Below are 14550 nucleotides of genomic sequence, written 5' to 3'. Positions count from 1 at the left end.
TGAGGACTACTGAGAACTCAAGAACAATGGCAATGGGTTTTTGATCCTATTGCACGTACTGGCTTTGTGGGAGCCTAGGCAGTTTGGATGCTCACTTTGCTAGACCTGGATGGAGGTGGGTGGTCCTTGGACTTCCCATGGGGCAGGGAACCCTGATAGCTCTATGGGCTGACAAGGGAGGGGAACTTGATTGGGGGAGGGGGAGGGAAATGGGAGGCGGTTGCGGAGAAGAGACAGAAATTTTTAATAAATAAATAAATGGAAAAAAATAAAAAAAAATCATTTCAAAAGAGATTAAATTTATGCCCACTTATTTTTTAATGAGACTTTGATATAAACATAGTTTGCTTCAGTTTTAGCTTACTCCATCGTAATAATTTTCATATGACCATTCTTAGTGGAATTCTATCATCTCATACAGACCTTGTTATTTTTGTTTTTAGCTTCAAATTAAAACTTATAAAAAACATTTGTATTACAATACAGGTATAATTTTATTTATGAGTGAAATACAAATAATATGTAGGTTTTTGCTTTTTACTTTAGTGCTGAGATTAGTTAACATTAGCCCAATACAGTGTTGACTGTTTCTACTCTCCTCATTCATATTTATGAAGATGTGAGAATGTATTTATATATATGCTTGAGCACTGTAGGATATAGTAAGTGGTTATTGTTGTTTTCAGAACAATCCACAGGATGAAATGGAGCTATTGTTTTCAATATAGATGTCAACTCACCCTAACATTAAAAAGTCATCCCAAGAATGGTATATGCCTGTGATCTCCACACATAGGTTACTGAGGCAAGAGGCTTGCTCTGAGTTCAAGGCTAGCCTGTACTACATAGTGAATACTTAGTTTTTCAACATCTTATAGTAAGACCCTCACTCAGCCAGAAAACAAAACAAAATATTTTCTATAGGCAAATGAGTAATTATTATAAGATTATATAGCAAAATCTTTTTATCTTTATCTTTAGTATATATGTTTATAGCTTTGAGACATCAATGCACTTTATCTCAAGCCAATTTAATTCTAACCAGTAGCATACGCTGGGTGGTACTGGTCTTATGCATGTTAGGCAAACATTCTACCACTGATGTTTTTTCCTAACCTGATGTGGTATTCCCCTCTGAATGCTGTGATTACCATTAATAAATAAGGAAAACTGCTTTGAGCCTATAGCAGGGCAAAACAAAACTAGGCAAAGAAAGCTAAACTAAATGCTTGGAGAAAGAAGGTGGAGTCAGGAGGCTCCATGTAGCCTCCTTAGGGAAAAGACGCTTGCTGCTGATTAAAATCTTGCCAGTAGGCCATGAGCCTTGTGGTAAAATATTAGATAATAGAAATGGGTTAATTTAATATGTAAGAGCTTGCTAGGAATGTGCTATAGTGATTGGCCAAGCAGTGATTTAATTAATACAGTTTCTATGTGGTTATTTTGGGAGTCTGGGTGGCCGGAAAATGAACAAGAAGCCTCATGCAACAATAACACAATATATATAACCCTTTTAAAAATTTTATTTAATTTTTTGAGAATTTCATAAAATGTAGTTTGATCATATTCACCCTCTCCTCCCAATCCCCCAGCTTGGTGTGGTTTTTAAATTTAGTAATCCAAAGGCTCCGCTTTGTGCTGTCCATATACTTTGGAGTGTGGGGCCACCCCTACATGCTTCACACTTTTTACTTAGTGATTAATCAGCGGGTGTTGGTTGATTAGCTCAGGGTTTCCCACTTGCTGCAGTGCTGTGTATCATTTTTCATGGATACATGTAGACATTTTATTGCACCTTTCCCTAGGGAGATAACAACAGTGAACCAAATGGAGGCACATTCTGATTATGTGCTTTTCCAAAGCTAATTGGCACGGCCCCAACTCCCCTTCTGTATGATTCTGCTGAGCTTTGCTTTCCTCTGCATAATGGACGGTGGTAATAATGAGGAAACCTGGTTTCAGTAAGACATTACAGCATAATTTGGTTTGTTTAAGTCGTTGGTAAACGGTGAGTGCTGCTCTCCTGGTTGTTTTAGTTGATAATTTGAATTGATGCTGGTGTGAGTTTGTCCATGAGCTAGCACTGAAATAGAAAAACTGACAATTTAACCCCCCGAAGTGGATGTTGTTTTACCCATTTATGTGTCAAGAGAGCATTTTTGCACAGAGTAGTATTTCTGTCTCTGAAACCACTGTGCTTGCTGGGTTTGGAAGTGAATAGTGGCTCCCAGCTGTGGTCTGCTCCAGGTATATTGACCACTGCTATTTTAAGAGGATCTGTCCCCAGTTGTAAAGTTGCTCCTAATTACGTGGTGTTACAATGAATATCTCCTACTCTAAGGTCAAATTAGTTCTACCCAACTGCTGCATTATGTTTTTGATGTTAACCTCTGAGTGTAACTGTTGTTTTTAGAGAAGAAGAAATGGAACAAGAAGAGAGAGTTGCAGGTGCCTTAAATACTAAGAAAATTCCCGGCAGTATTGCAGTAACTTTTATGGATTTGGTTTTTGTTTATTTGATATAAGGATTCATCATAAAATTCAGTTATAGATTAATGATACCGCATGTTTTATAATTGAATGTAATATGTATTTCATTTCATTGGATTGTCTGTATTTTTACATTTATTTATTATTGTGTTTGTATGCATGTTCATGTACATGCCTGCTTGTGTGTTTGTGCATGCACACGTGTGGAGGTCAGAGAGGACAACTTTTGAGTCAGTTCTCGTCTTCGCCCTTTGCTGTGAGGCAGGGTCTCTCCTGTTTCTTGTCACTGTACTGTGCGGTCCTACTTTGTGCGCTTTCAAACTTTCCGGTCACGTCATTTCCCTCAGCTTCCTCCCTCCGTAGGCGTATTGGAATTATAGATACAACCACGGACTGTACCAAGTTTCTTACATGGATTCCAGGGCCCTGAACCCAGGTTTCAGGTTCGTGAGGCTAGTGCTTTTACATACTGAGCCGTCTGCTCAGCCCTCATGCCGTCATCATTTTAAGAGTTGCAGCCAATTCAGTGAAGTTACACGGAATCAAGGCTTTTTATCCTTTACTGTGAAGAATTCATAGACTATATGGAGCTATGCCACCGTTTCCTGTGTTACTTTCATTCTGGGATTTATTTGGCCACATCCTCATAGTGTCAGAGTTTATTATATGCAGATAAACTCTAAGGAAATTACTGCATGTTGATCATCCGCACAGAGTGCCTTCTCTGCTTGTTCTTATCACAGGCATTGGGTTCCTGTCTGCTGGATATACTGCAGACTGCTCACCATCCTGTAACACTTTTTTATTCTCACAAAGCAGAAGGTACACAATTATGTTTCAATTTTCTCAATTACAATACCATTCCATATTGGGATGATGCAATTATATTCCAGTTACTTAGAAGTTGATTATCTCCACACATCTTCTTAACATATCTGTTTGGATCATTATTTTTGTTTTGTGAATTTTAGAGTAGCTTTTAATTTTACTTCAAGCTATTGGGAGCTTGTAGCGTAGCCGCTCAGATTGTAACAACTGTCTTGTAGGTTCACAGTGACATTCATGCCAAGTGTTCCTTCTCAACTGGTTCCAGGATAGGGAAGGCATTGTGGTTACCAAGCTGCACCAGAATCATTATTCCATTGTGGTTTTCTCCTATTTGCTTAATGTGTTTCTGTATTTCATGTGGCTGTACACCTGTCTATCAGCTCATACGAGTCCCCTCATGAAACTTGTGAAGAAAAGGGTCTTCCCCGTAGAGTGTAGAGGTGTGCTTGCTTTATACAGAAACACATTGCATGGCTCTCTTTCTGTTGCTGTCATGATGAAGAGTGTGCATTTAAATGTGCAAAACTAGCTGTATCGAGTGAGCTTTTTTTTTTAATGAACAAAATTTTTGGCTAAATTGCACATCTCTATGCATATGCTTATATTAATACCAATACAGTTAGAACATGTATGAGAAATAAGAGAAATAAACACAGAGAGTCCACTTGTAGAGAAAGAGCTGTGTTTTCCGGCACACACCCGTGAGTTTAATGTTCTCAAGCAGATCATTAGTCTGTTCACTAAACTCGGGTGAGTAGAACAGTCAGATACTGAATTGATGTTCCACCTGGAAGGTGTTTGGTCCTACAGCTTGGTACATGCCCGTGTGTTCTAGAGTAGAAAAGCTTTCTCAGTGTTTGTGATTGTGTTCTGAAATGAAGGTCTTAAGAGGCAGGCCATCTCAACTGAAGTCACTGCATCTTTTTGAAGTTTAGTTTTCTTATCTGTGAAATAAAGGAGCGATACTCTGTCATCATTAGGTATCTTCGTGCTGCTGTGCATTTTAAGATTCTATACAAACTATTTCTTATGTTTGATATTCAGAAGAGAAGGTAGCTACTTTATTTTTATTTTCTGTGTCACTCAAGTTAATGGTCTATGCAGGTGCATGCCACTAGTCTTATTTAGAGATATGTTTCAAGAATATATGAACTAGTATATTAAATTGACTTTATATTCATTAAATTTTTAATTAGCATTCCAGTGCCACCTGAAAGGAAGACATGGTAATTCATACTATTTTAAACTTTATTAAGTTATTATTCTTAGCAGCATTCATATTTTGAAGGATAAAAGCTTTTAAAAATATCTCTTAGGTACATATCAAAAGAAAAATAATTTCACATTGTATTATTGTGAGCAAAGCTTATTAAAGCAGAAGAACAGACTGTAGAAGGTAATGTTTAGGACAGGAGCATTCTGAGAATCTGCATTCAGGATTTTGTTTCATCTGTTATTTTGGTCACATGTAAAGTGTAGCATCAACATTCCTTGGCTGGACCGAGGTTTGGTTCAGATTGTTCTTCTAGTCTGCCCTGCTGGTTTGAGGCCAAATTCAAGAACAGCTTGGAGCAATTCTTAATAAGTTACTAGGTCAGGCTTTTCTGAGCCTTCACTCCTAATCTGGTGTTCTTCTTGCTCTTTTATGAAGCACCTGTTCTGTCTTGAGACGTGGCTACCACTGCCTTCCTGCTCTATTTTCTCTCCTTGTCCCTGCTCTGGCAACTGTCTGCATCTTTCTTTGCCTTTGTTTCCTTTTCTTCTCACATTTGCTAATAAAAGTTTCTCCAAGAAGCCTTTTCTTTCTGCACATTGCACACCTTGTTATGTCACCTGCTCTTTTTTTCTGCCACTGAGAGTTGTATGCTTGGTGCCAAGTTGCTCATGGTTTTTTACATATCATCTCTTACTGTCTCTTGCATTGCAGGCATGAGTCTTCCTTGTTTCTTATTCCCTTAATATCTTTTCATTTTATGATGATAAAGGATTTCATAAAAATGAAATAGGCATTTTCTTTCATTTTTTCAGTTTTTTTTTTTTTAAAAAAACTATTTTATGAGTCTGAGTGTTTTCCTTGCATGTATATATATGCAACTGCAAACAAATACATTTTACAGAGAATGTAAAACTCCTTATCAAATGAAAATGTTTACCCATAAAGTGTAAGCAGCTGGCAGAGAAGGGTCCCTGGGAATGTACTGTGAGTCAGCCAAGCTTGTATCTTTAACAAAATTCTTTGAGCAAGTGGTTTTAGGATTCCAAGTGGGAAAAATTTATCAAAAGACTCAGATTGCTTAATCAGAACCTTTCAAAAAAGGCTCTTGAAATAATAATTTTATAGGTACTACAGCCAATCAAAATTCAGAGTGAGTTTTGGAGCTCAGTCCCAAGGAACACATCTACAAAACACTCCCACATCTAAGGCTCAGGGAACATTGTAGAAGAGGGGGTGGAAAGATTGTAAGAGCCAGAGAACCAGGAAGTTTGCTGTGAAGTTATGTCTCCTAGTAACATCAGAAGCTATACCCATCAATACTTTCCTCATGACCATCTAAAGATGAATTGAAGGATGATACTAATGGACATACCTGGGTCTTACACAAGAATACACGCAAGTGAATAAGGCTGGGAGTGGAAGGTGCGGCCTCCACAGGGAGGAGCACACCTGTTGTTGTCCACTGCCAAATGATCAGCCCCGAAAGCATTTGTACAAGTAATATTGTATGGATTCCACAGATTGTAGTTAGGACTATATATGTATATTCAGATACATATACATATACAATAGCATTTAATGAAAAAAGGTTATGAATTTAAGGAGAATTGGGTGGAGTATGTGGGAGGATTTGGACAGAGAAAACAGAAGAAATATTATAATTAAGTTAAAATCTCAAAAATACACAAAAATAGTAAGTTTATATTCACTTATTCATTTAACCCTTTTTACACTTCACAGACATTTTCAGTGTGCCTTTTTGTCCCAAGGGCCTACCGCTACTAGCCTCGATTGTTGGTTTGTTTTTCCTCCAATCCTGAACCTGTATCCTGAAAAAGTTGTCAGAAGACCACAGCAGATATATCTGGGTATGGAGACGAGTCACTTCTGACATGTAGTCTAAAGTCATGTCCAGAGACTGGGCTGCAGGTACCTGAGCTTTCTCAGTTACTAGGTAGCAAGGGGCTGAGTTTGGTGCATAAAATATGGCACCCAAGAATGCGGTAGTAAGAACAACAGCAACTTTTAAATTAATGTTCTTGTAAAGAGTTGAAGACATGCGCATTTAATTTTAAAATGAGCAAAGCCTCTCCTAAATCTGGGAGGCTTAGACCCTTGAGTTTGTCCACTGCTCTTAATAGCATAAAATCAGTGTTGCTGAAAGCACCGAATGAGTGAGTGATGTTCACACACAGATATGCCCATTTACTCTTCAGTAATGAAATGCTTCGTAAAAAGCAGGTAGGCATTTGAACCAGCGTTTCTACTTAGAACTTATTTATGCTCGTCAGCTTTTTATTGATGGGAAAAAAACACCACAGGACATCAGTTTATAGGAAGAAAATTTATTTTGGTTCAGGCTGCCAATGGTCTGTGGGCAGCAGCACAGAACATCATGGTGGAGGAAAACTGCTCCTGTCTTGGCAGCCAGAAAATGGGAGAGAGGAAACTGGAAGCAATGGAGGAGGGGTCCAGGGACAAGGCCTCTTCTCAAGGATGAACTTTCAAGGGCAGATTTCCTCCAGTTCGTCCTGCTTCCTAGACTTCTGTTACTTCCACATAGCCAATCTAATTATAAAGTCACTAATCGATTAACCCATGGATGAGGTCAGGTTCATGAACTAATCTTTCTCATAGAATTTCAAACTCCAGATCTTGTTGCCTAGGGGAGCAAGGTTTTAACTCATCATCACCCTTTGGGGGGCATTTCAGATCCAAATTGAAATATTATTCTATGGAATGTAGATTTCACATCAAGATTTATATATTTTGGAAATACTTTTTCAAATATTCCAGATTATACATAAATAAAATATGTGTATAATATATGCATTATGTATATCTGCGGATGTATACATCACCCAATCATGCTGCTGTTTGAAGGATGACAACAAACACAAGAAACCAGTGACTGTCAGTTGTCTAGGAATAAGTGAGCAGGGAGTTCGGAAATTTCCAGGATATGAAATATTTTATCTTCTATTAGTCTCTCTTGTTGGAATTATTTTGAAGTATACTTTATTTTTATATTACCCAAAGTCTAAGAAAGAATATGTGCAGTTTTACATACATTTTAATTAATATTTTAAACGCGCAATTTGTTTGAAGGCTTAGCCTGTCTATCTGGTGTAGCTAGAAGTAGTCTCTGGCCTGATGGTCCCCTGGACTGATTTTTCTCCGCTCCACCCCCCCTTCTCGAAGCCACTTATGAAATAACTATTCTGAGGCTTTTATTAATTACATATTCTTTGATCTGTTAGCTCAGGCTTCTTATTAACTAACTTTTACATCTTGAATCAGCCCATTTCTATTATTTTATAATTTGTCATGAGGTTCGTGCTTTGTTACTTCACATCTTACTCCTTGGTGGCTGCTGCCCTCTGTCTGACCCCGCCTTTTTTCACCCTGCACTCAGTTTTGTTTTCCTGCCAGGCTATATTCTACCCTGCCATAGGTCAAAGCAGTTTCTTTATTAACCAATGCTAATATGACATATTCACAGCATCAAGAGGGAAATCCAACATCAATTTGTAAAACAGATTTTTGCGAATGGTTCATATGAGCATTGTAGATTCTATATGATTGCTTTGTTTGGTAATATGATGATAATGGAAGACATTAGTAGACACATGCATTAGTGGTATGAGAAATAGGCATACAGTACGTAAGTTTAATGATGCACGTTTTCTTTAGTCCATTGCCAGAAAACCCTGGTTCCTGTTAGATGGTCTTGGTAATTAGAGAACATAGGTGCACTAGCGTCAGTTTCTAAGGCTGTGTCAGTGAGCAATAGAATTCATAAAGATTCTCTTCACTGTTACAGAAAAGCTCAAGAGGAGAATAAGAAAATTGTCCTAGCTGGCTGTGTTCCCCAAGCCCAACCTCGTCAGGACTACCTCAAAGGACTGAGTATCATTGGGGTAAGTGTGGACCTGATGGGTAAATAGAGCATGATGTCATCAACTCATTCTAGTACTTACGACTCTTTTAACCACACTAACTTTGTCCTGTATGTGTGACTTTTCACCTCAACACACAGGCGCGTGTGCACACGCACACATACACACACAGTACACCCTATGTTGTAGGTTTTCTCACTGAGAAACTACCACAATAAAAAAAAAACACACTATGAGGTTTATGGCTTGTCTTCATCTTGGCCATCATGAATGACCTGCTCTTCAACCCTGTTACTGCTCTCTAAATCAGCAAATTTCTCGTCTTCTTGAGCTTCCTGCTCATCCTCCCCAATACCTAATGTGTGTTTTTAGAAAGCTCTGTTGTGTTATCCTCGCCTCTGGGTGTTGGCTTCAGTGCAGCCTGTGTTGCACAGCTCTCTGCTGCTGCGTCCTCCTCCAGGGTCCCATCTCTGGCTGCTGTTGCCCACTGTGGACTTGTTGTACACTTAAGCGATTTTCTATTTTGTTTAAAGTCCATGGCTCCAATAATTATTCATACCAGGATAGCATTTTTATCCCTTTAACAACTGTGTGTTTTTCTACTCTGCACATTTAAGTGTAACCATTAAATGTTTGTTTACTGATTTGAGCAAAGTTTTTTCTTTTGTAGTTTTATTCTTTTGCTTAACTGTCGGACAATTTGTCCTGAGACGTTCAGAGACTTGTCTGTTTGCTTTAGTTAACAAAATGACCGAGTGCAAAACTTCTTAAACTGTGGGTTGTGACCCCATAGGCAAATGAATGGGGTAAGGACGGTCATGAAAACTTTGGCAAGTGCGAAACATTTCTGAATGCCCACCAACTAAAAATAAGGTCAAGTCACTATGTAACTAAACCACCGTGTTCTGGCAGTGCTTGCCCGTGTTGCATCATGTGACTTCACTCTAGCCTTGATTCTGAACACATTTGTTCACTTTGTACTGTGCACGCTGTCAGGCCCCACCGTGCCAGTGAACACCTCTACCTGAACTGCCTCTGCTCAGGTTCCAGACTGAGTTCTGTGAACTACGGTGCTTTTACTCTACATACAGTACTTTCTGAACCTCAGAAAAGTAATGGCTGAATTACAGCAAACAAAGATGTTTGTCATTTTCCTACTGTAATTCTCCAGCATCTATCAAATCAGTTTATCTTTGGATTGTGTTGTTTTAGACAGGTAAACCTTTTTAGCTTATTAGTATTTGCTTTCATTTTAAATAAATGTTAAAATTATATGCTAATGAAATGTTTTAAAATTTCTGTATTTATTGTCAACAAATGTTTGATTTATATACTTACTTTATATCTTTATCCTCACATTTATCTAAAATGTTTCAGGCAGTCACAATGGAAAATGTTTAGGGAGCTTGCCTGAGAGTGTAGTTGGGTTCAGTCAGCATTTCTTTACCACATGGTGGCATTTTTCCTCCCCCCGTTCTGTTGAAGATCTGCTCAGGAAGCTCAGCAATGATCATGAAAACAAGGCTTTATTTTGTCTAAGGACAAGTGAGGTGGCTCAGCAGATAAGGGTGCTTGCTGTCAATACTAATGTAAATGTGGTAACTTTTCAATACTAACACACAACCAGAAACCAAGGAATTACTTAAGTAATGTTATCTTTACCATTTTACCCATTGGCTTGCTGATCAGGCTGTTTAGGGAAAAGATACCCTAGATTTATGCCAGATCCGGACTTCTGACAGTTGAGTGCCCTTCACCTGGTCTCTTGGGAACACAGGTATATGGACTTCTTTTCTAGTCCAACTGAAAAGTTGTCTTTGAGGTGTTCATTGGCTTTTAACAGCTGAGCTGCAAAGTGGACGGCTGACTTCCAGTTGCTTAGGCCTGCATGTTCCATATGAGTATTATACTTCAGTTGAGCATTTAGTGTTTCAGGTGAGTATGTAGTGACCACAGGTGGTTGGTACCTGACATAGTGGACCGGACAGCTGTGAGGATCTCTGTCGCTGCAGAAACTCTACTCTCTACAGTCGGGAGATGTGAGGACAGCATTTTTCATTTGCTTTAGGTGCCAGCATGTTGGTGTGTTTCCTCTCTCCATGTTTAGTTCTGAATTCCAAGTCTTTTCTTAGAGCAGGGTAAAATATTTTTATGGGCTCTTTGAAAGCCCCTCATCAGAATGACTCATTAATGTTATTTATGAATTGTTGCTCACCGACTCCTTTCCTCCTTGTTGAGAACATATGGAGTCGTAAGGGAACATGCTGCATAGTGTCCCACTCCCACCCTGTATATTTATAATCGAGCGCCGGAAGAGTACAAGATATTGCTTTACTTAACTTTATTTGAATTATATGCTGTTGAATAAGCTTTTGTGTATCCGGGGCTGCAATTTATGGTGCTGAGAATAGCTTTCTTCCTCTCCAAAGAAAATGCAATGTATTGTGCACTCTTCAAGGGGACTTTGGGTCTGTGTTTGTCCGTGGTGTTTTCTGTCTCCTCCTCCCACCTGCACTGTTTTGGCCTAACTTCTCTTTTTCCTCTTTTAACGACTGTTACTGGGAGCTCTCCTTTTCTCTACCTTTTCTCCATTATATTTTCCCACTGTCCTCACCACTGAAAATAGACTTAATAGTTTCCTCAGATTTCATTATGAGCTTCTTTTCTGTTTCTTTGTAATTAAGGAAAAATAATCATATTTAAATTCTGCTTAATATAACACACTCTTTCCTGGTCCCTTGGCCCTCATGGATGCAAAGCCCTCTGATGTCTGCAGTCACATTGAATTCTGAGGTCCTCACTGTGTGTTAATCTGTGCGCTTTCCTAAGCTATTGGCTTTTTTCTTTAGTGACCTTCACAGTAGAACATTTGACTAATTTCATCTTTTTCTTTTATAGATGTAATGGCTTTTTTGAAATGAAATTCATGCACCACACAGCACATCCAATCACAGCACGCAGTCCTGCGGTTTATTCAGATGTGTGACCATTATTGCAAACACTGTCAGAACACCTTTCCCTCCTGGAAGAATCACAGGGTTCCTTAGTGCACCTTCTTATTTCCCCTTCGTGTCGCTATAGGCAGTCACTAACTTGCTCCCCCTGTGAAGCTTTCCGTCATGGACTTTTCATCTAATGGGGTTGCACAGTATAAGGACAGCCCTGATTTCTCATGGTGTGTAATGATGTAGCATGTCTCCTATCCCTTTGTGACTTAATGTTTCATCATCTGTTGGTGGAAATTTGACTTCACACCTTTTGGCCATTGTCACAGGTTTTTATGTGTATAGGTTTCCAGTTCCGTTGAGTAGATTTCGGACTTCTGGATTATATAATAACCGTGTTTAGCAGTTTGAGGAAATGTCAGACTGTATTCCCAGCAGCAGCTGCAGCCTCCAGCAGCACGTGTGTCTGTGTGTGTCACAGCCATCAAACCGGCCTCAGATGCTGGGACCCTCAGCCCCATGGGGACTAGTGTTACAGCTCTCTGGTGGCTAATGATAATACTCTCAGGCCTAGGTCGCTTGAGACCCTTTGCTTTATGGCTTGGCAACTGTTTGGAGCTTGCTCACTGGTGGAGGCTGGAGCTCTTCTGCTCTCAGCAGCTCTGTCTGCCTTCAGTCTCAGCTCACTTCTCTTTCCTGACCTACCTCTCCTTTGTCATCCTTCATTCTCGCTCTCTCCTCTATTCGCTCAGGTTTTTACCTTGGCCACTTTCTGGAATTCTTCAGCTCTTCTCCCATTGCTGTTTCTCCTGCTGCCACCAGGGTGGTAACCACCACCGCTGCCTTTGTCCCATTGCTGCTTTGGTGCTGCTTCAGCTGGCTTCTTGCTTCTTTACCACTTGCTCTACTGATGAGAAAGATAAAAGTAGGCCAGGGACATGATGGGAGAGACATTTAATCACGGCTAATTATCTAAGAGTCTCCTGGCCACCGTGAAGGGTAGGCTGCTGAAAGCAAGGGTGGTTGCACAGTCTTGGCACAGCCATTCTCACAATTGAGGTCTGTGTTTGTACCAATCAAAGACCTTCTGCTGGGCTAACAGGGGAAATGCTAGGTGAAAGTGGTTACTAGATTTTGATTTTGTGATAAGAAGTTTGGTGCGAGTTGGTTAAAATAGTCATGTCTGGGACTTTGCCTCTTCTGTAGCTGGAGTTGTGCTTTGGTAGCAAGCAGGTGTGGTTGCTGTGTACTTCTTCAAGGCCTCGGTGAAGTGTTCTGAATAGTTGGCAGTCCAACTGGTTGCTTGGCTCAAGGCAACCAGGGTACCAGGGAAGGTTCTCAATTGTCAATTAGTGTCTTGACCTCCACTGCCTTATCTTAAAGAAAAAATAGACATTGGGCAGATACTTTAATAAATGCATAAAATCTTTAACATTAATTTAAAAGTAGCTAATAATAATTTGACAATGCTTAATTCTTGCTTTAGTGTCCCAGAGAGTGGATCCTTCTAATCTGCCTCAAAAAGCACCATTTATTGCAAGGTTCTCATGGGCCTACGGCTCTGTTTTCCTTATGAAGTTCATAGTTTAGCTTCTCATCTCTGCAACTGATGACCGCCACATTACACTGCTCCCCTGCTTTCTTATTCCATTTGTGTGCTTAAGGACCAATGTTGCACTCTGCCTGAAACTTTCTATTTCTAAGCATGTAGGAAAACTTTATTCTTGTTCTGACTCCGTCACCAATTTATTTCATATTTTTCTCATTTTATTTGCTATCTGCTGCTCTCAAATGATACCTTGGTTATTCATCCGTGTACAGTACCCAATTTGGCCGACTCCTCTGCTTACGTATGTCTAAATCCCAGAAGATTTGAGTCACTGTGTGTGTTGTGACTTGCACTTCCTCCTGTGTCAGACTCCAGTGGGAATCACCTGCAAGCTGTTTCAGCACAGTGTTTCTATAAGCAGATGCCGGCCCTCACTTCTCTTCACAGGTACTGAGTAGCTGAACCCACACGAATTCAAACCTCTGTTTTTCCTTCTCGCCACCCTTCCTCCCTCCTTTTCCCTGTATGCTTCGGTCTTCCAGGCTTCATCTGAGCCCCAGTGAATAGCCAGCTGTTTTCTTCCATCTCCTTCTGTTCCTAGTCACCAATCCCTCCACACAGTGTTCGACACTCGGTGCATGCCCCCTGAGTGAGCGATGGAGAGAACCAACCTCTGGTCGGTCAGTTTGCCTTGAGAAAACCTAATCTGCTTGCAAAATCCCTGTCAGAAATTCTCTCTAATTTCAAAGGATTTTTATGCATCCCTCATCCCTTATTTTCTGTCCATCTCTGTTTTTATCATCTTGTCTTACTCTTAGCAGGTGACCTTGTACCAGTTGATGAGTTTGTACCTCCCGTGCTCTCTGTGGGAAGGACCCCTCTGCTTCCCCTGCTTCCTCCTCATTTTCCCCCGTGAGAGACTTTCCATTCCCTTCTGTTCTCCAGCTCCTCTTCTCTTTCCCCACCTCCCTCCCCGCCCCAGCTCCTCCTGCTCGTTCTCCTCCTCCTTCCTGCTTTCTCTCAGATTTAGGACTGTATCCCTGTTCTTCAAAAGAATGAATTTTATTGCAACATTTTCCCCACATCTATATAGCATACTTTGATCGTATAAATCCTGCTAGTACCCTCTTTACTTAACTGTGTTCTGTTCTTCAATAGGCTCTGGTCTCTAAAAAGTCTTTATTTTAGCTTTTATGCTGTCAATCTTTTTTTTATTAATTATTTGTTCCCCTTTTAGCATGCTTTTCTCTACCACATTCCTTCTCTTTGTATTTAAACTATGAAGAAATACTCTTACCTAGACCCAATTACATAAATTATTATTACTACATTACATTATCTCATTATCTTTTTTTTTTTTTGTGACCTACTACTACTTTTTCTGGGTTTCCCATTTCTTTGGATTGCCAAAGCATTTAGCATAGGCTTTCTGATTCTTCTTCCTTTTCCTGGGTAATGTTTCTGCTCCCAGTAATGGTGATGCAACAGCAAAACTCTGTTCTGGCTCACTGTGCCATACATAGTGCATGATGTCTTCACTTACCTTTGGAAGACACCCTTTACTGTTTCACAGGAGAGTCACATATTTTTGGTTGTCGGCCTTCCCTTCCCTTCCCTTCCCTT

General features: G+C 39.9%; 1 protein-coding gene across 3 annotated transcripts in view; it reads left to right on the top strand.

Moving 5' to 3' along the window:
• Cdkal1 (CDK5 regulatory subunit associated protein 1 like 1) overlaps window positions 1-14550 on the top strand; it is a 549403-nt gene that overhangs the window by 134553 nt on the left and 400300 nt on the right. For all 3 annotated transcript variants that reach the window (XM_013349127.2, XM_026783099.1, XM_013349128.1), the window contains one exon: window positions 8358-8454. In XM_013349127.2, the coding sequence (XP_013204581.2) occupies window positions 8358-8454 (97 nt within the window). The remainder of the gene's footprint in view (window positions 1-8357; window positions 8455-14550) is intronic.

This window comes from Microtus ochrogaster, chromosome 16, assembly GCF_000317375.1.
Source record: "Microtus ochrogaster isolate Prairie Vole_2 chromosome 16, MicOch1.0, whole genome shotgun sequence".
NCBI lineage: Eukaryota > Metazoa > Chordata > Mammalia > Rodentia > Cricetidae > Microtus > Microtus ochrogaster.
The sequence above is the reverse complement of the archived record's forward strand: the minus strand, read 5'-3'. Positions and strand labels throughout refer to the sequence as shown.